The sequence below is a fragment of the Miscanthus floridulus genome, chromosome 6, assembly GCF_019320115.1.
Source record: "Miscanthus floridulus cultivar M001 chromosome 6, ASM1932011v1, whole genome shotgun sequence".
Taxonomy (NCBI): Eukaryota; Viridiplantae; Streptophyta; class Magnoliopsida; order Poales; family Poaceae; genus Miscanthus; species Miscanthus floridulus.
Window position 1 is genome coordinate 16,379,174 of NC_089585.1, and position 27,468 is coordinate 16,406,641.

At 41.7% G+C, this 27,468-nt stretch overlaps 1 protein-coding gene across 1 annotated transcript; it reads right to left on the reverse strand.

Annotated features, from left to right (window-relative positions):
- Nucleotides 1–1,249: 1,249 nt before the first annotated feature.
- Nucleotides 1,250–19,123, reverse strand: LOC136461748 (disease resistance protein RGA5-like). The gene is made up of 6 exons (XM_066461054.1): nucleotides 18,953–19,123; nucleotides 17,810–18,778; nucleotides 10,857–12,798; nucleotides 10,312–10,751; nucleotides 2,194–4,387; nucleotides 1,250–1,854 (listed from the first exon to the last, which is right to left on the reverse strand). Exons 2-6 carry the CDS (start codon nucleotides 18,625–18,627, stop codon nucleotides 1,492–1,494), a joined length of 5,757 nt encoding a protein of 1,918 aa, XP_066317151.1. The 5' UTR covers nucleotides 18,628–18,778; nucleotides 18,953–19,123; the 3' UTR covers nucleotides 1,250–1,491.
- Between the last annotated feature and the right edge of the window lie 8,345 nt (nucleotides 19,124–27,468).

A 27,468-nucleotide genomic window follows, 5' to 3' on the forward strand; every position in this document is an offset into this window, starting at 1 on the left:
GCAGCTCATAGTTTGAGCAAATGTTTCAAGTAATGTAGATTGAACATATAGAGAGGTGCTATGTAAAGAAAAAGCCTATAGATTTGGATGAAAAATACATATAAATCAATAATTGATAAATTGTCACAACTCTATATATACTATAGTGCACCTATTATAGCTATTATTTAAGAACATTAGTGAAGAGAAAAAATATTTAAGATAAGTAATTAGTGTCACCTAAGATTCTAACCCGTGCGAGAGCATGGGTTGTTGATGAACTAGTGTATATAGTTTAAACGTAAGCTATATAATAAGCCTATATCCACACACAATGAAAATGTTGCAGCGAGAGTTTATAAGAAAAAAGGAAATCCACTTTATAATAAACCAGCTTGGATGTTTAACGAAAGTTCAACCTAGCAAAAAGAGGTCAAATCCTTTAGACACGGTTGGGATGCTCTATTTGTTTTTTAAAAAAAAGTATGAAAATACAACAGTTTTAAAAAACAAATGCCTGTAATACAATGATACTTCCTCCAACCCTAAATAAACCAATTTTAAAGTTGTCCTAAGTTAAACTTTTATAAATTTGATCAAATTTATAGAAAAGAGTATTAACATCTATGAGACTAAACAAAATGGTACATCTGATGACTCAATGGAAAGTTTCGTTCTAGAGTTTCAAAGGCATTTAATATCATGACTCATAGAGAGATAAATCGTGCCAAGTGAGCTTCATCCTCATGAAACTCACTTCTCTCGCTTCTTAGAAACATTACCACATCATCAAAAACGTATATGTGGTAGCTTATTAAATGCAAATGAAACTCTCGTTGAGACTGGCCTAAGCATGAGAACGTGGTGGCTGTCAAATGCATACGTGCGGGCATAGCGTGCCTACGTTCCTGTGAGCAGACAAAGAGGGAAACAGGCTGAGCAGTGCATGGGAAGGGAAGAAGGAAGCTCAGCGGAGCAAAGCAAAGAATTTGTGCCCATTGGACAGAATTTTGCGGCGCTTTTGGGTAGAATCTGGCACCGATCCAGGTGGCAGTTATGGCTGCTGTAGCTGTCATGGCTTCCTTCAGTGTGAATGAAAAGGAGAGGGAAGAGGCTGGGCGCGAGGAACTGGGGCGTAGCCCATGCCACACACGCGTCAACATAACTGGATGGAGGATTTGACAATCCATTTGTTGATCAATTTTTGAAATGCAAGGGAGATTTAAAATGCATCACCATGCGAGAAAAAACGAGAAAACTTCCATGAGTTATTTTATAGCTCTCTTAAATTTGTGAATTTTTGTTTGGGCTATTACACCCATTTCTTCACAAAACAACTCAGACAGAATGATAGCCCATTTGGTCCTAATAAACGTCAACAGAAGACAATATATTTCACCATACATAATTCAAGCACACAATATAAGACTCGTTTTACAATAACATAACCACTCAATTTCACAACCACGTAATGACAGAAGTTCAGCCATGACCACATGCATGAGATCAGGGCTAAGAGTTAACAGCGCTGTTCGAGTGCAAGATACGCTTGAGGAGCAGATTGTTGTCTTCCTGTTGCTTCTTGTACTCCTCAAACTCCATTTGAATCTTCGCCAATGCTTGCTCTGTAACCTTAGACTTCTTCTTCAGTTCATCTACTTCTTGGTGGAGAGCAGTAGAACCTTGCTTTTCAGCAGTAAGTTCCTGAAGCGCTCTCTCTTTCAATGTCTTTATTTTCGTGGAACTTGTGAGGATGCCAACATTCTTAAAAAATGTGTCGTCGGAGCTGTTCTGAGAGAGGACCTTGGAAACAATCTCGACACTAGGCATTAGTGATTGCCCAATAGGTTGTGCTCGCATAGTTTTCATAGTAGACTACAAAATTTAAGGATTAAACATTAGCATACTGATAGAGGAATAAGACTGAAATTCCAATGAAAAAATACAAAAAAGAGGAAACAAAGATACTATGATTTGGTGTAATAATGATATTGCTTTGTAAGAAAAAGACGTGCACAGATTTGGCATTTAATGTACTTACAGTTGCTTTGTGTGCAGCATCAATATAAGACTTTATTTTGCTAATTAAGTAACATAGATCGATAAGATCCATCAAATCAGAATCATTCCCATTACCTTGGGTTTTCTGAAATGACAGAATCGTGCCGGTAACTAGCATTATAACGTAATGACTTAATAAAAAATTCAGCTTACCGAAGAGGATGTCTTAGCATCCTGAGGACCTGTGGTTTGGTCCTCTTCTGCTATCATACTTTCTTCCTGGAGTCTTCGTATTTCCAGATTTGGCTGACTCCCGTCATTCCTGTATATTTTTGATATTTCTTCCCGAATTGCACCTTCTGCATCATTCACCGTCTGCTGTCTCGCATTGGAACAGTTTATTTCAACACGAACGTGCTGTAGGGACAGCAGTTTGTCGAAACCAAACCTGAAATCTTTGTTTCGGCTCAGTGCTGTTCGTGAAGCTTGAAACACAATCGTAAGCCTCGTGAACTGTTGCGTAGCATTCGATTCCGGTCTTTCAAGAAGCTTTACCATTTCATCACTCACAAACTTTAAGCTTTCTAGTTTCTTGAATCTGTCAGCAGAGTCGATGACAAAGTGTACTTCTCGTTCTGGCACTTGTTTCGATGTCAGGGAAAGTGAACTTAGAGTAGATAGCTTTCCAAGAGTGTCAGTGATGTTCTGTGATAACTTGTTGACCTCGATTGTTAACAAGGAGATGTTGGAAAGTGAGTTAAACCAGCTTGGCAGTTTATCATGAAACGAACTGTGCCTTATCTCAAACTTTCTGAGTGTTTGTGGGGTCCATTTATTATCATCCGAACCATCCATGAAATCCAGGGAGCAGAACGTCAGTATGCTGAGACTCTCAATGTTTTTGCAGGACCCAACCAGTGAGTGCAGGGCCTCCCACCAAAGTTTAACAGATGTCTTAGAACCCTCATCCCAAGACCACATGGCAATCCTGAGAACCCTCAACCTACTTAGGTTACGGAGCTTTTTAAGTAATTCTGGCTTAACAATATTGATGTCGCCCAGTTCTTGTAAACCTGACATTTTTGCGATCTTACCAGGTATCTTCATATGGCTATTAACAAATAGGCGCTCCAAACCAGTTAGCGATAAAACACATCGTGGAAATTCACTTAGACCACTCGCAGTTAAATCTAATGTCCGCAGATTTTTTAGCCAAGAAACTTCTTTCGGGATGGCAGCAATATATTTACCTCCTATGGCCAGATATGCCAAAGATGTTGTTTTTCTTATACCCTTGAGATGACCAACCTGCAAAGAATCACATCCCCCTAAATCCATGGCACGTAGACCCTGAAAATCTGAGAGGGATGGCACGGCATCACACGAGACAACAAGTGACTGCACTTGATTCAACCAAGCTTTTGGCGGGGAGTGTACAATATTATTTCTTTGGGTCTGGATGGACAGCCGGTGAACTTTTGTATCAGGCGGCAAAGCTTTCTCCTGCGAGTCATTTAGAATTTCAACGAATTTTTCTTCTGTTGACATTGAAACGATCAAGCCATGCAACAAGTCGTACGCACGGCATGAGAGGGCCATACCATCAGCATCAACCTCCAATGCTTCGATCATCTTTCTGTTTATAAGGTCACTAAGGTAGCTCTTTCCGACTTCCTGTTTGTGCAAATCCTGTCGTCCTTGAGTCTCCTTTATGAAACCTTGAGCTATCCACGCCCAAACTAAGCGTTCTGCACTGATCTCATAACCTTTTGGAAACATACTAAAATATCTTAAGCAATTCTTTAGATAGTCAGGTAGTTTGGGATAAGAGAGAACGAATTTTCTTCTCTGATACACAGGCTGCCAGTTTTCCAGTGTCGTAGGTATACGTCTGAGCTCTTCCACGGTCTCATAGGCGTCTGATAGGATACCAGCGGATATTTCTATGAGATCTTTACATATATCTTTCAGATCATCAGGGCACTTGTCTTCCGATCCAAATAGCTTTTCGTAGAAGTACCCTTTAATATCCGCCTCGCAGAAAAGGCTGGGCTCAGGTTGAGTTCCCCCTACTTGTGGGGTTCCAAATGCAAGGGAATCTGGCTCGTGGCTGATGAGTTCCACTTCCACACGGGGCTTCTTGCTCGGGGAAAACGCCGGGACATCTGCGGGGGTTCCGGCGTCCAAATGAAGACTATGATCAGTTGTTGTTGAACGAGGGTCCAACTGCTTGTCTGCATCAAAATCCGGTTTGCCGTCATCCCCAGATGACCACCAGTTCTGTTGTTCCCGGTTCTGACGACTTGTTGTTGTCAGAACTGCACTGCCGTTGCTATTTTCGATCAATGCACACTTTATTATGTCCCATGCTTTCAAATCCCATATATCATCAATAACAACAAAGAACCTAACAAAGCAATATTTTCACATAGTTATAATACATGCTTAATAATAAATCTCTTTACTGGTATTATACCAAGATTCTTATTATATATTATCCATGGTTGAAACATTAAAACGTAAAACAGATATAGTAGTTGGTAAACTTATCCTAACCACAATACCAGATAGAGAATCCATAGTATTAGTATGGATGGAAAATCATATATATATAGGGTGCATTTTATATACTCCCGAGAGTAGTCCCTCCCATGGTCAATAAATCACGTTTTGTATGTGTATATACTCATTTGTCAGTTTGAGTATATTGATATACTCATATTAAGATACTCCAGATCTTTACTATGTGAAATTTTTTCAAAAGAGCCTATATTTTTTAATATGTTATTTAATACTATGACAGTAGTATATAAAATAAGTATAACCATATACTCTAAGTATGCTTGCATACTTTACATACATAGTACCATAAATGGTCTAGTATGATTATATACTCCATCTACATACACTTCGTCGGGCGCCATATACACCCTAAATCTAGAGATATATACATGGGAGTAACTACTCCCTGGGAGTAGGAAATAATTTCCATATATATGGTAAGGCTATTCTACAGCTGGCCATAGAATAACTTATTCTATAGCCACCTTGATTTACGATAATGTTTGTACCAATTTACGATAACATGAATATGCATTTACGATACTCGTGTTACTATAACACACGGTGATATTTATCATAATGTTATAGTAAATCACTTAGTAAGGAGTTCTTGTAGTCCGGTAAATTGGCATAGTAATTATTGTAACTCAAAGTGGCCACAGAATAAGTTATTCTATGGCCAGCTGCAGAACAGTAGTTCTATATATATATATAGTAGTTGGTAAACTTGTCTCAAACAGAAATAGATTACAGAGTATTAGTCTAGGTACCGTGTTAGAAATTAAGATATATAGAGAGTTCAAAGGTTGGTTTGTAACACGAACCACCCCCTTGAAATGGTATTTCTAGTGGCAGCAGGTGTTATCGCTTGTTTCTGGAAATAGAGATAATCCTTGGGGATAGATGTTAGTAACATCAACCCCACCTAAAATAGATTTTTATTGATAGTAATATGGACTGCCTCCAAGAAATAAATGCCACACAACTACATCCATTAGTGTTTCAAGTGAAGTGTGCTAACAACAATCTTTATATGGAAATCTTAAAGCTCAAGATATGTAAAATATGGTAGTTAACAACTTTTTTCTTTGAGATGCTTTTGTGTATAAAATATATATACGTTGCACCTTCCAGAATTGAAATTAAAATTTTGAATTATTTAAACAACGTTGGATGGTGACATACCCTATACAATGGTTGTAGTGTCCAACAAGACATAGAACTTTGCATTTGATTTTTTTAATCCAAGAAATTTAATTTTTAAATATTTAATAAAAGATTAGTCAAAGTTAATACAAAGAAGAGCACTCAAAAACTTCATCACAAGTAACTTTAGGTTGTGGTTGTATGAGGCATGTTCAAATCCTCGAGCACGCATGAACTAGTGGACTTATGCTTAGATTAAAAAATGTTGTTACTCATGTTCATTTTCAAATTTCTATAAAACGATTTATAGGAGATGACAATGTTACAGGCTTCCCTAGAAATATATTTCTAAGGGCATGCCAGGTTACTAGTAGCCCCTGAAAATTGATTGTAAATGTCCATCACAATGTCAATGAACCCTGTTCCATGGACAGTTCCGTAGCTGCCTCGACAAATGCCTAATTTTTAGTGGTGCTTGGGTGGAGGTGGTTAAAACATTGCCCCGAGAAGTTAATTTGATCCTTCATAAAACAAGTATTTGTAGTAGTGTCATGCATGGCATGGGTGGTTGAACTAATGGGTTGCATAGACTAGCCATATTAAATGAAACTACATGAATACCATTGTTCATCTAAAAGGTTATTTATCCTGTTTAAACACTATTTGAATGCTACATGATGGTCTAGCATTTTCATAATTGACCATTTATCCCATTTAGATGAAATTTTGCGCATTTAGCCCAGATAATAGCCAAATGGTTGGTGTGACATTTTCATTTAACATTTAGGATAACACTTGTGAATACTATGTGACATCATCGCCTAGCTAATTCAAGCTAGGCCCATTTTGTCATCCATGTTAATGGCCATGTGTGATTATAGTACGTTGTTTAATCTCATCTTGCTAGTTGACTTTGAGATTGACTAACATACAGTACTACTATAGAAGTGATTTCAAGGGACACCTCTCTTTTTTCCAAGTAAAAGTAGGATCTAGAAGTACCCCCTAGAGATGCACTTCGAGGGCCCCAGCAATGGACCACCTCTGAAATGTGTTTCCATGTGTGGGTGGTGCCTACAACCACACATTTCGAGATGCGGTTTACACTACCAGCCGTCCTTGAAAGTCACATTTTCACATTTCTAGAGGCAGCTAAAACATTATCCACCCTTGGAAGGGAGGGTCATTTCTAAAGGAGGCTGGAAAAACCATCTCCCCATGAAAATGGCGCGCAGATAAAAGAAGTCCTCCATGAGGAGGGGGACCTCCTAACAACAACCTTAAAAGTGCAAAACTCAGGGGGATGGAGGTTTTCGTCTTATTCCCTCTGAGAAGGTGACTCTAGTAGGCAATTATATGTCAATCCAATGAACTTAATTTTTTTTATTGCTATATTATTTTTGTACTTACGATTTTGTTTCTCTCTTCCTCTCTCTCTCTCTCTCTCTCTCTCTCTCTCTCTCTCTCTCTCCATTCATGGTGCTGTGTCATGATCATTAGGGTCTCCTATTATTTGCCCTAGTGTCATGATCTTTAGGGTCTACTAATTAGCTCAAAATACTTTGATTTTCTTGAATAAATTAAGAAGAGGAACAAGACTCTCCTATTATTTGCCCTAGTGTCATGATCTTTAGGGTCTACTAATTAATTCTTGACTAGGGATTCATTTTTGTTCAAGGTCTTGATATATGCATGGAGAGAGAGAGAGAGAGAGAAATGGTTAAATTAACTATTTTTGTTAGTTGGATTAAAATTTAATTGTTGGCAAATATTTTCCTACAAGTTGTTGATTTTAATTTTATTGTTCTTAATGTAACATTGCCTCTATCATGGGCAACCCTGTGTTTCTGGTTGCAACAATTTTTTTCTCAAAAACACAACAGAGCTGCACTTCATTATATTAAGAATAAAAAGGGATGAGAACCTAGTTACATCACAAACCACAAATGCCACACTTAAAAGTTACAATCACGTCGATTAAGACAAAGACAAAAAAAACAACAATCAAGACCCAACCATGGGAGGTATGGTCTAGTGTATGCTATAGAGATAAGAATTGTAGGTTTCTTTGTTCATTGACTAGAGATAGAAGAGGGTGTAGTGAGTGAAAAATACATGAGATTAGGAGAGTCTGAGGATATTGGAGGTTGAGGAAGAGTTTACAGATGTTTGGGTTATGGTTGATATGTTGATGGTAGTGTGTGGATGTGTTTATTGACCTGGTGATGCTTGTGGATGTATGTTTTTTTCTAAACTGTTGCTATACAAAAGGTCAGCCCACTACCATATACCAAAGATGACTATATCCTTTTTTCTTGTTCACCATGGTTGCATGCAAATTTACGGGTGAACTTGACTACATCTTAGACGATGGATGCGATCAGTAGATGGTTTTGTCCATATACTCATGTGTGAGAAGATGGAGTCACTTAGCTTCATTGTCTTTCCTCTAAAACTACAAATTTTGGTTATGTTTAATTCAATCCATGTGGATTTTTAATATAGTATTGTGCTATATACCAAGAATCTAGATGTATTCTCGATGGATGTCTGTTTATGTACTATGTTTTAATTAAGTTGTATAGCTATGTTAGCTTAATGCGATTGCCCATTATACCTGAGTCGACTAAGTATTGCGGAATGTTATCATAAAGGTTCACTCCTGCTTCATAGTTTAAATTTTGGAACCATAATTTTTGTACCTAAAAGTTGTGAGGCAAGACAAATCTCGCAATACAGACCAATCTCCATGCCGACGGCATCAACGACTGGACAATGGTTCAGCATGAGGACACGCTGCCTGGAGAAGGGGGGATATCTCACGAGCCTAAGTACGGGCCCCCATGGTGAGATAGACGGACCTAAGATAAAATATTTTATCAAACTTTTACCCATTTTATCGATGTACGGGCCCCCATGGTGAGATAGACGGACCTAGGAGAGCCCCCCAGGAAAGTGGTGACACGTGTCGAGATCGTGGAGGAAGCGTAGTGGATAGGCGACTCTAACTCGGTTTGGTGTTTCGTCCTCAAAACCATGGGCGGACAGTTTGCCGAGTTTAGGCCTCAAAACTAGGGGTAGATATTAGGGCACCACATGGTATCATCAAGAGCTTGCATCAAGGCGAAGCATCATCGTGAAGGGATCATGGTCGTCCGATGCTAAGAACTCAACATGGACCATTATGCCCCTAGGGTTAAGTGGTACAGGCAAAATATTTAAGGGCATGCTTGGAAATGTATAATAACTTTATAAATAAGAGGAGGAATGTCCCAAGCCAGAAATCTCTTCCAGTGCTTTCATTTCAGTCTCTAGGTTTTAGTTTACTGAGTCTAGCCAGAGTCCTGCACTGAGAGAGAGAGAGAGATCCGTAGACGAGAGATTGAGTCCTCTGTCTATGTACATTTGTAAGACCAGATCTTGTTCAAGTTTATCTTGTGGCAATAAAGAAAGTTGTCCTCTCAATCGTTGTCTCAAGATCTTGTGTTTTGAATCGATTTGATTTTTCTCCCTCTGGTGCCCCTCTCTTTGAGTTTTTTATGGTTTCTTTGATTCTGAGTTTTTGAGAGTGTTTGGGCTTAGATGGATATGTGCTAGGACGCCCAAGGAAGACTTCTACCAACCAGATTTGGTAATTCCTCACGAGCACAAAGATTGGGGATTTTGATGAAAGTTGAGAAAACCCTGAACCAAAAGATGGTTTCTTAGATCACTGGAGCTTGTTTGATCTTTTGGAGGTGAAATTTTGCACCTTCAAAACATCCTAAGGAAGATGTGTACAAAATTTCATCTCAATCGAATATCGTTTAATTGAGTTTTGGCTTTTTCTTATTTGGTTGGGGCTGCTAAAAGCAATCAATGCGGAACTTCCACGTTTGAACAAGAACTTCCGTGTCCAAGCACAGAACTTCCACGTTCAAGCACAGAACTTCCACGTTCTGTGGGCTGACAATTGACTTCTGAGGTTTTCGAGGCATTTCCTTGATTTGCTCTTGCTTCCGCATGTTCGTTTGAGATTCCTGCACTTTTGAAGTCGTATAGCCTTGTCAATGACTACCGAGACTTTAGAAGAGTGGAACTTTTGGGAAGATTGGGACATAGGCCATGTTTGTTTTGTCGATTTTGAGTTGCTCCCATTCCCCCTCTATGGTCGCCTGCTTGGTCCTTCACTAATACACACTATGCACGCAAGATGGTGTCACCATTGACACAACGTGTACATGTATACATGAAGGAATTATTATATCTATTTCCATGTCACACACATAGCTCAAACTAAGGTTTCAACTAAACACACACATGGAGATATGGTGCGATGGAAAGTAAAAAACTATGACTATGAGTATGGATGGAAAAAACATATAGAACAATTGGCAACTGAAAATTATTTTGAAAAAGGGACAAAGATTACTGAGTATCTATATACCAAGTACCATGCATGTAGAATATAAGCAAACAAAGAGAGCAAATAAGCAATATTAATTAGTTGTGGATGCAAAATTTAATCTGTATACGGACAAATTTAAACAAAAGTAGTATAAAAATAATGTTTTGAGTGGGATACACTTCAATATGATATATATATATATATATAGAGTGAGAGAGAGGGTGTATGCGGCTTACCTTTTGTTTATGACGGATTTACGGACTAACCTAATCAGCTCCATTATATCCAATGTAGTCATAGGGAAATCTTTGTACTTTTGGTTGTCTAGACCGATGAGAATGTCAGTGAAAACTTTCCTCATGTCCGGATTTCGGCCCACCAGAACAAATGCTGCACAGTCAAAATGTGGACTAAGCTTGTCGAATACTTTTTGGGCAAGAGTAGTCTTCCCCAGCCCTTCAGATCTAACAATGGTTTCAATCTTCATCCTTTTATCGTAGGCTTCATTGTCCACCACGTATAACCTCTTTATTAGCTCATCCATTGGCTTATCAGTGCCATCATGTGCTGATGATAATGATTTTGAGTAATAAGCCAACTTGCTATGCCCTTTGGCCATCTCCACTCTTTTTCCTTTGTCACGATAAGATATGTCATTCGCCCCATCGTTTTTTGCCTGAAACAGTGAAGGAAGAGGAATAGTGCAAATGAGTGTCTATGAGCTGGAGGTACGGGGTGGGGCGGTGGGGGTTGATTAATCAGGGCAATTTGCAGTTTATACCTTGTCTAATTTTTGGCGAGGTAAGCTGATGTGAATGATGGGACGGTTGGGATGGACGTTGATTGCGTGCCTTAGGGCTGCCTCCACTTCCTCCACCTCCTCTGGAAAGGCATCTAGATAGTTGATTTGAACGTTGACTTGCTGAAGCGAAGGGATGTTTTCCAAACCGAAGTCAAAATCCGAATCACTATCGGCACCACTTTGGAGCAGCACATTGAAATGAAAATCAAGGATTTCAAGTCTTTGCATAACTCCCTGTAGAAACTTGAATGGTTTAGTGATACTGAAGAATCTCAAATTCTCGAATCCACCACTGGCACAAGTAATAGCATCTCTGCGTTCAGTGTTCACAATTAGCAGATGTAGATGATGGAGCACCTTGAACTCCTTAAGGTTTTCTAGATCCTGTTTATCCACATCAAACAGCAACAGCGACAAGTGACAGATCTGGGGAAGATGGTGAGCATTAAGCCACACAGGCAGCCTTGAGAACTCCAACAACTGCAATTCTAAGGAACGAACACAGCAGGCAAAACCACTAGGTTCCAACTTAACACGGCTATTTAACATTGCACCATAGTAATCAAAATGTAAAGCCTCGATCTTGGGCAGTTTTAAAGCAGACTTCAGCAATTGTGTCAGCTGCTTCTCGTCATCTGCTTTTATCAACAAACGGAGCACCCTTAGTTCTCTCAGGTTTCCCAGCCCCTCGACGAACCACTTTGTGGAGTACTCATTGTTGCCACCACAAGGGTACATCACCAACTGTTGCAGGGAGGTAAGCATCCCAATCCAGTTGGGCACTCTTGTTGTCCAGTCAGCGTTGAGGCACATCAACCCTGCAAGCTCACCCATACTCGCCATCGCCGGTAGTTCTTCAACGCCACTTCCTTTCAATTCAAGCGTCTGCAGAAACTTTAGATGTCCTATTTCCTGTGGGAGCTTACGGACAAATGTATTACTTAGACCCATAAACCTCAGATTATGTAATTTTCCAAGATGCTCAAGCTCATAATCTTCCATAGATCCACAACTTTCTAAATCCAGTACACGTAACATTTTGAAGCTCAAAACTGGAGGTATCATGTATATAGGGCATTCAATTGCAGTAAACGACCTCAACCATGGAAGCAGGTTCATATTGTCTCCAAGGTTGTGCTCTTCTTTTCTGGTATGGATGGCTAACCGACGAAGTTTGCCTGATCTAGATATATGCCCTTCTTCGTCCAATACAGAAACAAAGTTTTCTATGGATGACAAGAAGCGAATAAGACCAAGAACCATACTATGAATACGGCAGCCTTGCACTGTGTTATCAAATTTTGATTGGACCACTTGGATGACGTTTCTACTCACGAGATCGTTGAAGAATACTTCCCCGAGCTCAAATAACCGTGTTCCTTGTCGTTCTTCAATAAAACCTTCAGCTATCCACTTCCATATCAAAGTACTTTTATCAATAACATAATCATCTGGAAATTTACTTAAATATGCAAAGCAAGTCCTTAAAGGCGATGGCAAATCATAGAAGCTAAATGAAAATATCCTCATAGTATCTTCCACAGCACTGTTACTTTTATGTCCAAAAACATTTGTTGTATACAGCTCAGACCATGTTCGTGTTGGTTTTCCAACCAACAAACTAGCCATTGTGATGATAGCTAATGGTATACCATCACATTTCTCTAGAAATTTATCGGATACCTCATCGATTTCTTCATCAATGCATATTCCTTCACCATCAAATATCAATTTGTAGAATAATGTTTTGGAGTCATGGTACGAAAGTGGCTGTAACTTGTAAACTTCACCAGCTATTGTAGCAACTTGAAATTTACGAGTAGTTATGATTATTCCACTCCCAAGGCCATTTTTAACAAATGCCAATGCTAGACTTTCCCAAGATTTTTCCTCCCACACGTCATCAAGAACAATGAGATACCTATAAAAGCATGAATGTGCAGTAGTCATGAGTTATTAAAGCTCTCCAGCAAGAAATTTGCCAAAATCAAGAATAATAAACATAGTAAATTTTAATTGCAGTAGCTGGTTTTGTACTAAAACCTTTTTTGTCTTTTCCCTATCTAATAAAAATTGCGGCAAAGTTTTTGCCGTCCTTTCAAAAGAAAATTAATTGCAGCTAGCAAGAAAAATAACATAAATGGTCATTTTATTAGAAAATCAGAACCTATTGAACCGATGATTTACTGCAATATTTAAAATTACTAATATTGGAGCAGAGACACACTAGAAAAAGGTTAATTCTAGAAATCCTTTTAAAAATGAAAACACCTGGTCATCATCGACTCTAATCCTCATTGCCAATATGAGCCACCTGACCTATTTTGTTCTCTAACACTTACTCATCTTTGCCAATATAAAAGATAGCCTAAAGTGACAACCCTAAATTTGTATCTAGCTAGATTACTAACCTGTGTCATTATAGTCGATAGTATAAGTTTGCACTTAAATTACACACCTTTGGATTTATGAACTAAAATATACCTCAATTATACATCTAAAATACCAACACCAACTATTATGAAAAAATAAATAACCATGAACTAAATCATGATTATTAGTTACATAGATAAAAAAAACTAACTAAAACAAATATGCACCATAGGTTCCACAAATAAAGAGCAGGTGACAATAAAAACCGAGGCGTGGGCCTATGGCTATGAAATGTCAATGGAGATACATTTTCCTTGGCAGCTTTTCAAATGTTGTGGCCAGTACAAATACCCACATTTACACTAGCCGCGCCTTAAGTAAACCACCATAAATTGTATCTAATACTAATGATTGTCTTAGGTTACCGCCAATGTAAATATGTTATTGGTGGTAGCCTTAGGAAAGCCACCAATATAGAGGTAGCACTCCATTGGTGGCATCCATGGAGTTCCAAAAATTGCAAAGTGCAAGGGGAATGTTTTGATTTCATTTCTTTGAAGAAGGTTACTTAATGTTAGAATAAACTACTGCTTTTCTTGTGTGAACACAGCAAGGGAAGGCGGCGCCGAACTGGCCCCCTGTTGTGATACTGTAGCCGCTGCAGGTGCAGGCGCCGTACGGCTCACCTGCAGCACTGTAGGCACATGCAGTGGCCGGCGCAGAGTCAGCCCTGTATGTTATCTAGTTCCTGTAGCAGCATGGCACCTGTACTAGGACTAGAAGAATAGAGTTGTATAAATAGGATACCACGGCAACTCAGTAAAGAGAGATCAGATTTGCCATCTCACAGACAGGACTTCGGCCAACGCTGGTGTCTTGTATTGTGCGTGCATGCTCTGTTCCCCCTCTTCTTCTATCTCTGGTCATAGTGTGTGGTCGGACAACGTCTGTTCGTGGTCGGCACGGCTAGTGGCTCCTCGGCAGCACTAGCGGGTGCTAGGTAAGACTGTTGAGTGGTTCACTCACCTGAGCCGGTGATCCTGTGGGCCAACAAGTGGTATCGGAGTCGTACAAGCGCCGTCGCCACGCTAACCGCTGGCGATGACGGGCGGTTCAAAAGTGGGCGACAGCAGTGGCACTGTTGTGGCTGCCCAGCCACGACCGGAGGTCAGTGTTCGAACGGTGCGGGAGGTCAGCGGCACCAGTTGGCCGACACTGACTCGCACCAACTATGGAGAATGGTCGGTGACCATGAAGGTCAAGCTCAGAGCCCGACGGCTCTGGAATGCTGTTGACAAGGGCACCGACTGTGAAGATGACATGTCAGCGTTGGAGGCTATCCTCGCTGCTGTACCGGCAGAGTACAGGGAGCCGTTGGGGACAAAGAACTCGGCTAAGGAGGCGTGGGAGGCTATTATGGTGATGCGCGTCGGTTCCGACCACGCAAAGAAGGCGACGGCCTAGCTTCTGAAGCAGGAGTACGCCAACCTCAAGTTCAAGGATGGTGAAACGGTGGAGGACTTCTCCCTCCGCCTGCAGACGCTCATCAGCAAGCTGAAGAGCCACGGTGTCACCATCGACGAAGAGGAGGCGGTCTCCAAGTACCTCCACTCCGTGCCGGCAAAGTACATCCAGATCGCTCTCTCCATAGAGACGATGTTGGACTTGTCCACCCTCACCATTGAGGATATGACAGGCCGTCTACGGGCGGTGGACGAGCGCCTGGAGCAGGCGACAGCAACGAAGGACAGCGGGAAACTCCTGCTGACGGAAGATGAGTGGGCTGCTCGGAGGAACTCCAGGAAGGCAGCCTCCTCCAGCCGCGGTGGCGATGGCAAACGCCACGGCAAGGCTTCTTCGGAGAAGAAGAAGCAGGTCGACCCCAACGCCTGCCGGTGTTGCGGGAAGATGGGTCATTAGGCACGGGAGTGCCCAAACCGCAAGCAGGACAAGAAGGTTGAGGCTCATCTGGCGCAAGCCAGTGATGAGGATGAGTCCACTATCCTGATAGCAACGTTCTATGCACTGCACGACGTCGAGGCCGAGGAGAAGGTGGAGGTGATGGCGGTGGAAGGACCTGTGAAGGCCCTGAAGACCGTCAACCTCGACGAACCACGCGCCCAAGTTCACCTCGGACGTGTGGGCACCGACCAGGAGCAGCAGTGGTATCTGGACTCTGGTACCAGTAACCACATGATGGGCTCCAAGACATCCTTCTCCGAGCTCGACGGCGATGTTACCGGTACGGTGAAGTTTGGTGACGGCTCAAGGGTGGCTATCCAAGGGCGCGGCACCATTATCTTCAGGTGCCAGAACGGGGAGCACCGCGCGCTAACATAATCTGGTTCTGCACGACCGAAGTAAACACATCGACGTGAAGTTCTACTTCCTCAGGGACTGTGTCGATGGAGGGCAGATCGTCATCGAGTTCGTCGAAACTGGTCGGCAACTCGCGGATGTCCTCACCAAGCCGCTCGGACGACTTCGACTCACGGAGCTGAAGGAGATGATCGGCATGGAGAGGGTACAAGGGATAGCAGTAGGTTTAGGGAAAGAATTGTTAGAAAAAACTACTGCTTTCCTTGTGTGAACATAGCAAGGGAAGACGGCGCCGAACTAGGCCCCTGCTGTGATACTGTAGCCGCTGCAGCTGTAGGTGCCGCACGGCTCACCTGTAGCACTGTAGGCACATGCAATGGCCGGCGCAGAGTCAGCCCTATATGTTATCTAGTTCCTGTAGCAGCATGACAGCTGTACTAGGACTAGAAGAATAGAGTTGTATAAATAGGATACCACGGCAACTCAATAAAGAGAGCTCAGATTTGCCATCTCACAGACAGGGCTTCGGTCAATGCTGGTGTCTTGTATTATGCGTGCATGCTCTGTTCTCCCTCTTCTTTTATCTCTGGCCATAGTGTGTGGTCGGACAATGTCTGTTCGTGGTCGGCATGGCTAGTGGCTGCTCGGCAGCACTAGCGGGTGCTAGGCAAGACTGGTGAGTGGTTCACTCACCTGAGCCGGTGATCCTGTGGGCCAACACTTAATAAGGTAAGGTAGTGCATATCCTATGTCTTTTTAGATGAATCCCTGGTGTTTAGGTATTATAACACTATATTAACAAAAGTGTGTGTCCTAAAATTTTTGATTAGGTACCTTTATATGTTTCTTCCATTATATACCATCAATTTCATATTTTACGGATCCTAGCATCACCATCCATGAATAGAGAATAGATTTAGATCAAGAAATAGATGATAAATTTGTTTATAAATAGATTAATTAATTAGTCATACATATGTTAATTTATTGGTTAGTGGATATCAAATCTAGTCATATAGACTGTTGTTTTGAGACAATTGGGAGAATATTTTAATCATTCTAACAATTTAATTATTTAGTAACACCTATATGTTAATGTCATTTTCTGATTTGAATTAATCAATTATTGTATTTCTTTGAAGCATGTCTATATGTATCTATTTAAATATATTCACAGCAGCATAACATTATTATGTGTGGATCCTTATGGAATTATTTTTGGCGAGTGGATATTTTTTGTAGTTTAAGATTGAGAGGGTATGTATGTAATAATTTATGAAGACTTTGATCCATCGTACTGGTTGGAGGTTGTTAGTTTATTGATGCCGTGAAGAGGCATGCGTGCAGAGAGAAGATGAAGCACATATATTGTTCGTAGATACAGGGTTCACGAAAGGGTTATAGGATTTGGACCAAACAAGGATAGGGTAGTTCAACGTCTTATGCAATTGGTAACCTAGACATAATACTAGTTAGATGTTTTGTTTATTTAGTGCAATGAAGTGTGAATTCTATGCGTAGAGAAAGTTCTTAGGTGGCCCAATTCACAACCAGCCCAACCCCCATTAGGTGTCACATTCCGATACATCTTTTTAGGATCTCTGATTACCTATACCTGCGTAGGTACATGCGCTGATAGACAAGTTTTGGTTAGCTAAGAAAAAAATACTCATACCGATATTTGTACTGCGGCAATTTTGTGCAGTCTTTGGAAGACTCGTAATGATCTATGCTTTCAGGGAGCAAGCTGGCTGAGCATGAATATGGTGATAAGAAGGACGGCTATGACGCTGAGAAGATGGAGTTTACTACTCAAGGACAATGTGTTGTTGAAAGTCGAAGAGTTGATATCAAAGTTTGATGGACAGGAAAAGGCTCCTTTGCAAATCAGCTGGAGTCCATGGATCTGCAATAAGATCAACTGTGACATCGGCAAGCAAAGGTGCCAGGATGGAGTTCTGTTTCAGTCAGGAGGTGCTAAGAGTTCTGAGGATACGTTTAGCTCTCTGAGTTGGCTGTTGTAATTTTAGTAAATTCAGATGTTTCTTTGGCGGCGGGCACGCTTTCAAATACACTTGCAAAATCTCATGGGACTAGCTTTGTTTCTATATGAAATAAAGCGGGGAACCTCTGTTTCTAAGAAAAAGTTTATGTTCTAACTGTACAACAAGTGGAACTAGCTCAACACACTTATTACTTTATTAGTTTAATTTATTGAGTTGATGGTTTGTAGTACGTACCTCCGTTCACTAAGGTACTCTCTGATTTTAACGATGAGCTCAAACTCATTTAGTTTGTTGTATTTGCCCACTTTCTGGTACATGCCAAGCTGAACGAAGATGTCCTTGAAAAGTTTGACCAAGTCAGGATTTTGGCCAACTGAAACAAAAGCTGCACAATCGTAGTAGCCCTTAAGCTTGTCATATGTAACTTTAGCAAGAGTGGTCTTGCCTAGTCCTCCAATTCCGACAATAGAAATCTGATTCAAGATCCTCTTATCGTCTGACATCAGCATGGATATTATTTCATCCCTTGATTGATCGATGCCAATAAGCTCTGTCGTTCCTTTGAACATAGCTACAAGGCGAGGATCAATAGTAACCCTGTCTACTACAGCTTCAAATTTGTACCTGTAATGCCGCTTATGCAAGTCCTGGATTCTCGACTCGATGTCACTGATGGCGACAGCAATTTGATGGATAGCCTTAGCCTTGATGAACGGCTTGCTCATCATGTCACATAGGAGCCTGCTCGGGTTACTTGGCGTGCTGTCTCTGATGTGCATGAGCAAGGTGTCGATGACATCCTCAAAGTCATAGGATGCCTCTCTGATCTCGCGTGCCCATATCTTGATCTGCTCGTCGGGCTGATCCCACGGCTCTCCAGCCTTAAGGAGGAGGGCGGTGTGCATACTTCGCAGCTCGTCGCAGATCCCCACCACTCTACTACTCACGTCCTTCCGGAGCCTATACTGATCTTGGAGTAGCTCCAGCTTGGAAGGGAGAATGCCCAGCGCACCAGTCGCCAGATCCATGCGTGTCGACTGATTTGAAGACATAATGAACCACTCTAGCTACCTGCTTGCTTGCTCTGTGTGGATATACGCATGCTGTGGTGCGGACTGCGAAACTGCGGATGGCCGAGCTTGCCGTATGATCCGTTGCCCCTCCTTACATATTGATTTTTCTTCAACGTGGCAACGAATCAAGCTGAAACAGCAGTGGTTCAACACCTTTATTTAAAGCTAAACCAATCGAAAATGGAAACTTTAATTTGTACATACATATATTTCATCTTGAACTTTGTATACATACATATATAAATTGAATGTCACTATTTTCCAAATCAAAACGCATCATGAACTGACAAGTTTGAAAGACAACCTGAGGCGGAACGAGGAGGGCTGCTATGCCCGGCAGTTGATCCGATCCGTGCGGCTAGACGGCCAGAGCGCGGCGGCGAAGCAGACGTTTGGATCTATGGGAGGTCAACGAGCGGGTTATGCAGCAGGGACAGACCTGCATTTCATTTGAATAGGAGAAGAGAGACCTATGGAGGCACAAGTTGGTGGTGCGATAGCGCACATCGGCTATACATTAGCTAATAAAATTAGCTCATTGCACCCAAATAGGAGGGCTAATAGGTGAGATAATTTTTAGTAAAGTATTTAACTAGTTGTTAGCTAGCTAGCTAGCTAATTATATCTAATTTACACTATTTTTTAGCCCAACTAGTATCTAGCTCTGTGGATCCAAACATGTCCTTAGTAAGGGTCTATTTGACTAGAAGAACTAATTGCTAGCTAGCTAAAAATTAGTCAAAATTAGCTATAGTGTATCTAAACAAGAGAGCTAATAGCTGAGCTAGTTTTTTTTATCTAAGTCTTCAACTAATCGTTAGCCAACTAGCTACCCAATCATAGCTAATTTGAGCTAATCTTTAGCTTTAACTAGTAACAAGCCATGTGTATGTAACCCTGTAGAATACCACTAGTCACAAATCACGTAATTTTCACATGAAAAATACAGACCATATGTGGCTACATGGGATTAATAACTCAGGAAACTCAGATCAGGCGTGTTTATTTCTTACCAATCCACATCAAAGTCACTTGTGTTGCTCATACAATACTTTTTTATTCACATAAATAAATATTATAAACATATTTGAGACCCTAAATAAATGAATTCAAATGAGAAAAGTATGAACTGAAACTTTGGTGTAAGGTCGTTTCTCCATCATTTGAAAAAATAAAAAAAAATTAAAATCTGTGCATTTAAAACAGAATTCCTAGACCCTAGATGTTTTCAAATGAAAAATTTATCAACCAGAAAGTTGCAGGTCTCTTCCAGTGCTATCATTGTGGTTTACCTCATTTCTCCATCTAGGGTCATTTGTAAAATTCAAATAAATGAAGTTCCAAATCTAAAAACTTAAAAAGAATTTATAGTTCCTAATAAATAATTTCAAATGGAAAAGTAGTAAACTAAAAAGTTGAAGTACAACAACTTTAGTTTATGTCGTTTCTGAATCCAAGATTATTTGAAAAATTCAAAAGAATTGAATTTCAAATTATAAAAACATTAAACAAAAATTTTCAGTTCGTAAATGATTTCAAACGAAAATGTCCTCAAATATAAAGTTTCAATTCTCTTAAAGTACTACAACTCTGACTTAATTTTGAAGAGTTTATACATATTAATTGTTGTGCTATGTTTATTTCTTAGAGGCGGTCTAAATTTCGAACTGCCAATAGAAATCTATTTTTAGGGGTGCATATGCCTCTATCCCTAGAGGAAACTAGAAAGCCTAGCCATCTCTATAAATGACATTTTTAGAGGCAGTTTGGCTTTTTAAAAGCCTAAAAAATAAAAGGGCATTTCTAGTGGTGGCCGGGCTTTTTAGCCGCATCTAAAAATAGATTTCTAGTGGCGAACGTGCTCAGAAACTATTTTTAGAGGCGGATCTTGAGAGATCTGACTCTATCCAAAAATGGAGAAGCCTCTAAAAATCATTTCTGATGTAGTGTTTGATACCGTACACTACTATGGAAACCAACATCCCGGCCCGCTCATCACTGTTGGATAATTCGAAACAGATAGTGATAGGGTATCATTGTGGGGTAGGTAAAGCAAAAAGGCTATTATTATTGGATTTTAACACCAACTGACAGTTATAGATAAATATCAGTACCGGTTGGTAATACAAACCGACAATGATAAACACCAATAACTTTGTCTCCCTTCATGTTCGCATCTCTTATCCTGCCCCCCCCCCCCCCCCCCCCCCCCCCCCCCCCCCCTCTCTCTCTCTCTCTCTCTCTCTCCTCTACTACATTCATTTTCTCTGCAAATAGAGGAAGACAGGAGAGTATTCAGCAGGATTCCAGGAAAAAGAGGGGGAGACGATAATATACCACACTAATGGCTATGAAGCCGAAGTTGCGAATCTTGTTAGACAAAAGGCACTCCTATAGACAAATCGTAACAGTACTCAACTTCAATTTGTCGCTATCATATCATAAAGCATCTTCGTTACGTGCGTATTAGGTGTAGACTATAGACTGCGAGGTCAGTCTTCGAGGGAAGCAAAATAATTTTATTTCGTAGGAAAAGGATGGAAGAACCACTGCATTTCCTATATATACCAAGCAAGTTGTCATGAAGGCCATCTAAGAGTTCAACTTAAGCACGCTCATTTCAATTAGTCCGCATCCACACATCATGCCAATTGCTACATTCTACGTCGAGGTGACACAAACATCGGATGTGATATTCAATTGTGTCATTCTGTGCGCTTCTTCACTGTTCCATGTTTTGTTTCCCATCATGTAAAATTGCCTATCGGCTGTGTGTGTGAACGCAGAGGCTGAAACTATCCCTTTTTTTTTGCTAAAAGAATATAAAATTCCCATTATTATAAATGTATCCATACAGTACAAATCACTGCTCACTGTTTGTAAACCACGTTCATGAAAGCTGCTGTGCCTAGTGGACCATGATTTATATATGCTTGCAACACCTTTATTGTTTTGTCAACATGCACAAAGTATTGTTATGGTTATGGATAGAGGTGCACTTTGGATTGTTCTAGGATCGCCAAGATGACCTAGAAGGCCATAAGTTGACATAAACATGAAGAGAGAATAGCAAAACCGAGTTGGAAAAGATTCTAGGTTTGGAGACAATAAAAGTAGTAAACTTTTTCATACCAAAAATATAGTACTCCCTGTCCTAGAATGATAAGCATCTGTTGATCAAGAAAAAATCAAACAAAATAGATTTAACTATTAACTTATCTTACTATATAGATTGTAATTTGCTAAAGAATAAATATAACTAAGTTTATTATATATTGTCAATTGCTATATAATTTGAAAAATTGTTGGTAAAAAATTGTATAAGTTTACTTTTCCATGTTTGAAATATGATTATCATTCAAGGAAGGAGGGAGTAACTAACTAAAAAGTTCTAATTATTTTAACCTAACAAGATGTTAGTGTTGACATAAACTCTTAATTTTGACTATTTTTAATATTCTGCAATTGTAACTTAACACCAGCTATAACCCCTTCTATACAAACATTAATCCGCTACCATGCTTGTGTCCACATGGTTACTAAATTTAGAATTATTATTATATAGTATGTATGTTCACGAGCTATATATATATATATGACATCTCGTACCTTGAGCATGGGATGATACACTTGTATTTCTTTTATGTTTGAACGAACGGGCATGAGATTGTGCCTATTACATTGATGTAGAAGAGAGTTTACACCCCCCTTGAAGGGGATGGAAGGCAATAATAGAAGCTATTCTCATGCTAAAAGATGGCTAACTGTTTCGCCCCTGCTGTGACCATGCAGGCTGTTGCTTCGTTTTTAATGATATTTGTACAATATATTGTCAGGCTTCTCAATGCTGGAAGACTGTGGCATTTCTCTCCTTCCAAATTTCCCAAGAGCTTTCGGAGGCGTGTCTTGTTCCATTGTGATATTTGTCCAGCATTCTTACACAACGGTGCTTCTCGGCCAGTTTTTTTGGTCGCAGGCTCGGTTGACCGGTCCATTCCACGCAGAGGCTCCACGTCTTCCTGGTGTATCTGCAGTCCACAAACATGTGGCATGCTGTCTTAGCAGTTTAGCTACACACAGCGGGAAAACCGGGCAGTGCGTGAAGCCTCGCCGTGCCCGTCTGTCCGAAGTCCATACTCTATTTTGACACTTGTATTTCTTGATGCCTCTCTAAATGCATGATTGAACAAGCTTGTTGCTAACCTTCTCTTGTGTTCATTGATTAGGTACCGGCCGAGAAAATTAATTAGTGCGCGCGCCAGCTTGTTTGAACAATTTGGCTACAGATTTATCATTGGCTACGTACGTGTAATACTCCGGCTACTACCTAACACTTGCTAACGGCTCTTATTACTAGTATACTGATTATATATATGATATATGCTACATTCGTCATAAATCACAACTTGTTACCAATGATAACATACTCATATCATTTTGGCGTCCTGTCGGGAAGATTAAGGTGCATTGCCACATCATCGCTGATCCCTCCAATACACATAAAGACACTGACGGCGACGACGAGGAAGTCTTTGTACTCTTTGGACAGAATATAATGGAGACTGCTTTTTTGTAGATATAAAAGAGAGAGAGAGAGAGAGATCAGCTCCGCGTCATTCTGAACCAAATGCAATTTGATCTTAAACTTGAAGCAACAGGATGTCAGCATCACGATGAAATAGCATTAACATTATTCAAAATTTTCTGTCCTGACGTAAGAGTACGACACGCAGGAACAATGACAGCTTTAGCTAGACATTCTTTTTGGTTGAGATGATACGTTGTTCATAATTGATGGCATCGCTAATAATCATTATTGATATACTAAAATAGCATATTCTTAGGACAGGCGACACGTCGGTAATCTTTTGCATTCTAAATTTGAGCTATATTTTGATTCACCAGTAAATAGTGGGATGAGAAAAATGGCTACAAGCTTACAAACATAACTATATTTGAGCTACCTTTTCTCTGCAAATAGAGAAACATAAGACAGTATCCAGCAGGATTCCAGCCAAAGAGGGAGAGACCATATATGCATAAAAAGGAGGGAGACCATAATATACCGCACATCCAAACAGCTACTAGTGGCCATGCTGAAGCGGCAGTGGCGAATTTGTATGTTAGACAAAAGGCACACTTGGTAACAATACTCAACTGTAAAGCATCTTGGTTAGGTGCGTATTAGGTGTAGACCTTGGACTGCGAGGTCAGTGTCGTCGAGGGAAGCAAAAGAATTTTATTTCTTGGGAAAAGGATGGCAGAACCACTACTGAATTTTCTATACCAAGTTGTCATGAAGAACATCTGAGAGTTCAACTTCGTGGATGGTTCAGCTCTCGTGTAGCGGAAGCAAAGGAGTTGAGCTGCTGGCCCCTTCTGCTGCTGTTTTGCTTCTGTGGACTTTGATAGCGACAACCGAGGGTAGTTGCTCCTTCCACTCGCTCACTGTCTCACGCCACGTGTGGCAGATTTGCTTGTCTTAACAGGGTCAGCCAGGTGGTGCCACCTTGCAAAGCCAGAAATTTGTGGCCCAATTACAACGAAATGAAATGCACTACAACAGAAGAAGGAACAGGGTTGTATGTTAGTAGTTGGGCCCAATTTGATAGTTGGACCGTGGACTCTGACCCTGGCGAATTGCCCGGCACGTCCAGATGCAAGGCCTTTCGGTGCGCCGACGCATTGAAACTGTTGGTGCAACGCAAGCAAGAGATGGAAACGTCTGCACTACGGAGAGTGCAGATGTTCCTCGTGCCGCCGGCGTGGGACCGTGTCTGCCCGTGTCTCAGTCTCTCAGACTGTGTCCACCCGTGCCGTGTCTCAGAGATGTTCTGGTCAGGTCATGTGCATCACGAGCAAGCGTCTGTGTACACGGATGACCATCATCACGACTTCACGAGGCAGACGTACGTCGTCAGAGCTGCAGCAAGCGCTAGTGGTTGTGACCGACACGTCCACATGGATGAGCAGTAGCGATCAGCAGGCGTCGCGTGGTCCATGCTGTTTTATGGTCATCAAGAATCTGACCTAACGCTGTGTCCATCTTTATGGCGACACGTACTACTAACTACTATACGTACACGGGGTCTGACACATGGATGAGCCATGGGCCGCTAGGCCGAGAATCACGAGGAGCGTCTGCACTCCAGCAGACGTTGCGTCGTCCCCCCCCCCCCCCCCCCCCCCCCCCCCCCCCCCCAAAAAAAAAGAAAGCCCTTGCAATTCGTCTTCGTTAGGGTCAGACCGTCGTTTCTCGCGGTCTTGCACTCTTGCCGAGCCGGCCGGACTCCGGCTCGCCAAAAGCCCACCCAAGGGAGGGAGCTATGCCAATTGTACTTCGTGTGGGAATTGCCGGATCCGGTTGGGCCTGCGTGCTTCGTGGGCCAGCAATCGGATTCAATGGGCTGCTGCGTTCAGCCATTTCACGCATGCACGCACATAAATACACGTTTTTGCCTATCCATTTACTGCACGCACATGTCACTCTTTGCAACGAGAGAAACATGGTGTATGTTTCGACCATCACACACAACACATAACAGGCCCTAACAATAGTAGTAGTATATATAAGCATCGCTTACGTACTACTCTTATTGCAAACGTGTTTAACTTCGGATGGGATGAATGAACTAGTAGTAGTCAATTAGCCTTCTGTGAGCAGCACAGGGGAAGGGGAAGGAGAACTGGAGAAGCAATCGGATTATTATGAAGAAGAACACAGTAGAACAGCGAAGAGGAGAAGAACATAGGCGAGGACAGGATTAGTATTGAAAGTGTTTGTTCAGGTAGTACATGCTGACCCAAAACTAACAGAAATTAAGCTTTCCAGCCCAACGAGAAGGCAAAGACACACACGTAACGATAACTGGGCTTGTACATTTAGTTGGTCCATTCATCGCCAGCCCAACGAGGATTGGGCCTGCCAGCACTTGATCGGCCACCGCTTGATCGGCATCAGGCAATTCTGAATCATGTGGTACCGGCTATGAAGTGCTGACATTCTCCCCTCCTTGACGCGCCGCTTGCCCCCAAGCCAGCGCAAATGGAAAGATCTGCTTCATGTAACGCGAGACCAAATCGAGGATCACATACCCACGAGTCCACGTGGCTGCATACGATTGATGAACAGTACTCAGATTGCTCTCAGCGCGCGGATCCTAGGAGCTTTAAGGAGTTTCATATGTCTTCCCACGTTGCCAGCTCCTGTGGCCAGCCAGACCAGTGCACCGAGACTTGACGAACAGCATCAACTCCCCGAGTGACAATACGGCGCTGGAGAAAACTAGAAAATATCGCGCGGCTTTGCCGCGCGGGCCAGTAGGTGCAAGCGTTATGGAGCTGCTAGTAGTTGCGTAGAAGTCCAATCTAGTGTAAGCATTTTTATTTTGAGATTTACTTAATTTGAAGTCAAAACATGAATATTATTAGGAGAAAGTCGACTTTTATCGATGGAGCTTCTGCGCAGTCTAGGGTGACGATTGGTGGGGAAGGGAAGAAACCCGGCGGCGCGTAAAATGAGTCGTGGGCTGAGTAGGCGGAGATTGCTCCGACTCGACGCTAGCGTATGCTTCCTCGTCCATCCGAAAGCTCGTGAATTCTCTCGCAGCAGCGAGGTCGGGCTGGCCGCACGCCAGAGCGCACTCTATAAAACCAAGGCAAACACAAGCATGCACTACTCAGCTGATGAAGCCTACAGTTTGTCGGTTACGGGCAACCCGCGGTTACCCAGTTCGGCGCTATACAGGCCCGAGCGGGAGGCAGGCCGGGCCATTTAAAAGGCCTGGACTGAGGGTTGATTTCGGTAAAGTTTGAGGGTATTTTTGAAAAAAATATGAGAGGAGGCCTGGACTGCGGGTTGATTCGACTAAAGTTCGAGGTTATTTTTACAAAAAGACTGCGGCTCGCGCGATCTGGGCCGTCCGCGCCTCCGATCGAATGGCCGGGAAAAGCACGCGACGTGGCACGCTGGCTGGCTAGCTTTTGGAGGCAGGATTCATATGGTAAGATGTTGAGGCACTCTTGGACTGGAGAGATCATCAGGTACAGTTGGCACCACCTGAGAAGGATCAAGAACAGTAGCTTTTAACCGAGAAACGTGGAATACCGGGTGTATAGTAGTGGACTGAGGAAGGTCCAGCTTGTATGCGACAACTCCAACTCGGGCGATGACGCGAAATGGTCCGAAATACTTGAAGGCAAGCTTCTGGTTCAGTCTCGGTGCAAGAGACGCCTGAACATATATAAGGCTGGAGCTTAAGGAATACCCAATCGTTCACCTGGAACACACACGTTCAGAACGATTTTTATCGGCATGTTTCTTCATTCGAAGCTTGGAGCGAGATAAGTGTTGTTTGATCAATTCATCCAGTTCTCGACGCTGATCCATCCAGTGTGAGAGCTCGGACACAGAAACAGCATCAGATGCATAAACACCGAAATGCTTCGGGCTGTACCCATAAAGAGCCTCAAAGGGGGTGCGCCCAATAGCAGAGTGGAGAGTAGTGTTATACCAGTATGCTGCCAAGGGTAACCACTGCAGCCATTTTGTCGGGCAAGCGTGAATGTCTCCATTGTCTGATTAAGACGCTCGGTCTGACTATCGGATCGAGGATGGTAACTAGAGCTCATACACAACTGCACATCTGCCAGACGAAGCATTTAGTAATTGATTCTTAGCGTTTTTTTCCTAGAAATTCGGTCAAAGTTTAAAAAGTTTGACTTAAGACAACTCTAAAAATTGATTCTTTCAGAGACAGAGGGAGTAGCAATTAGTAAGATAAATTTTACAAAATCAAAATTTAGATTCACGACATCGTA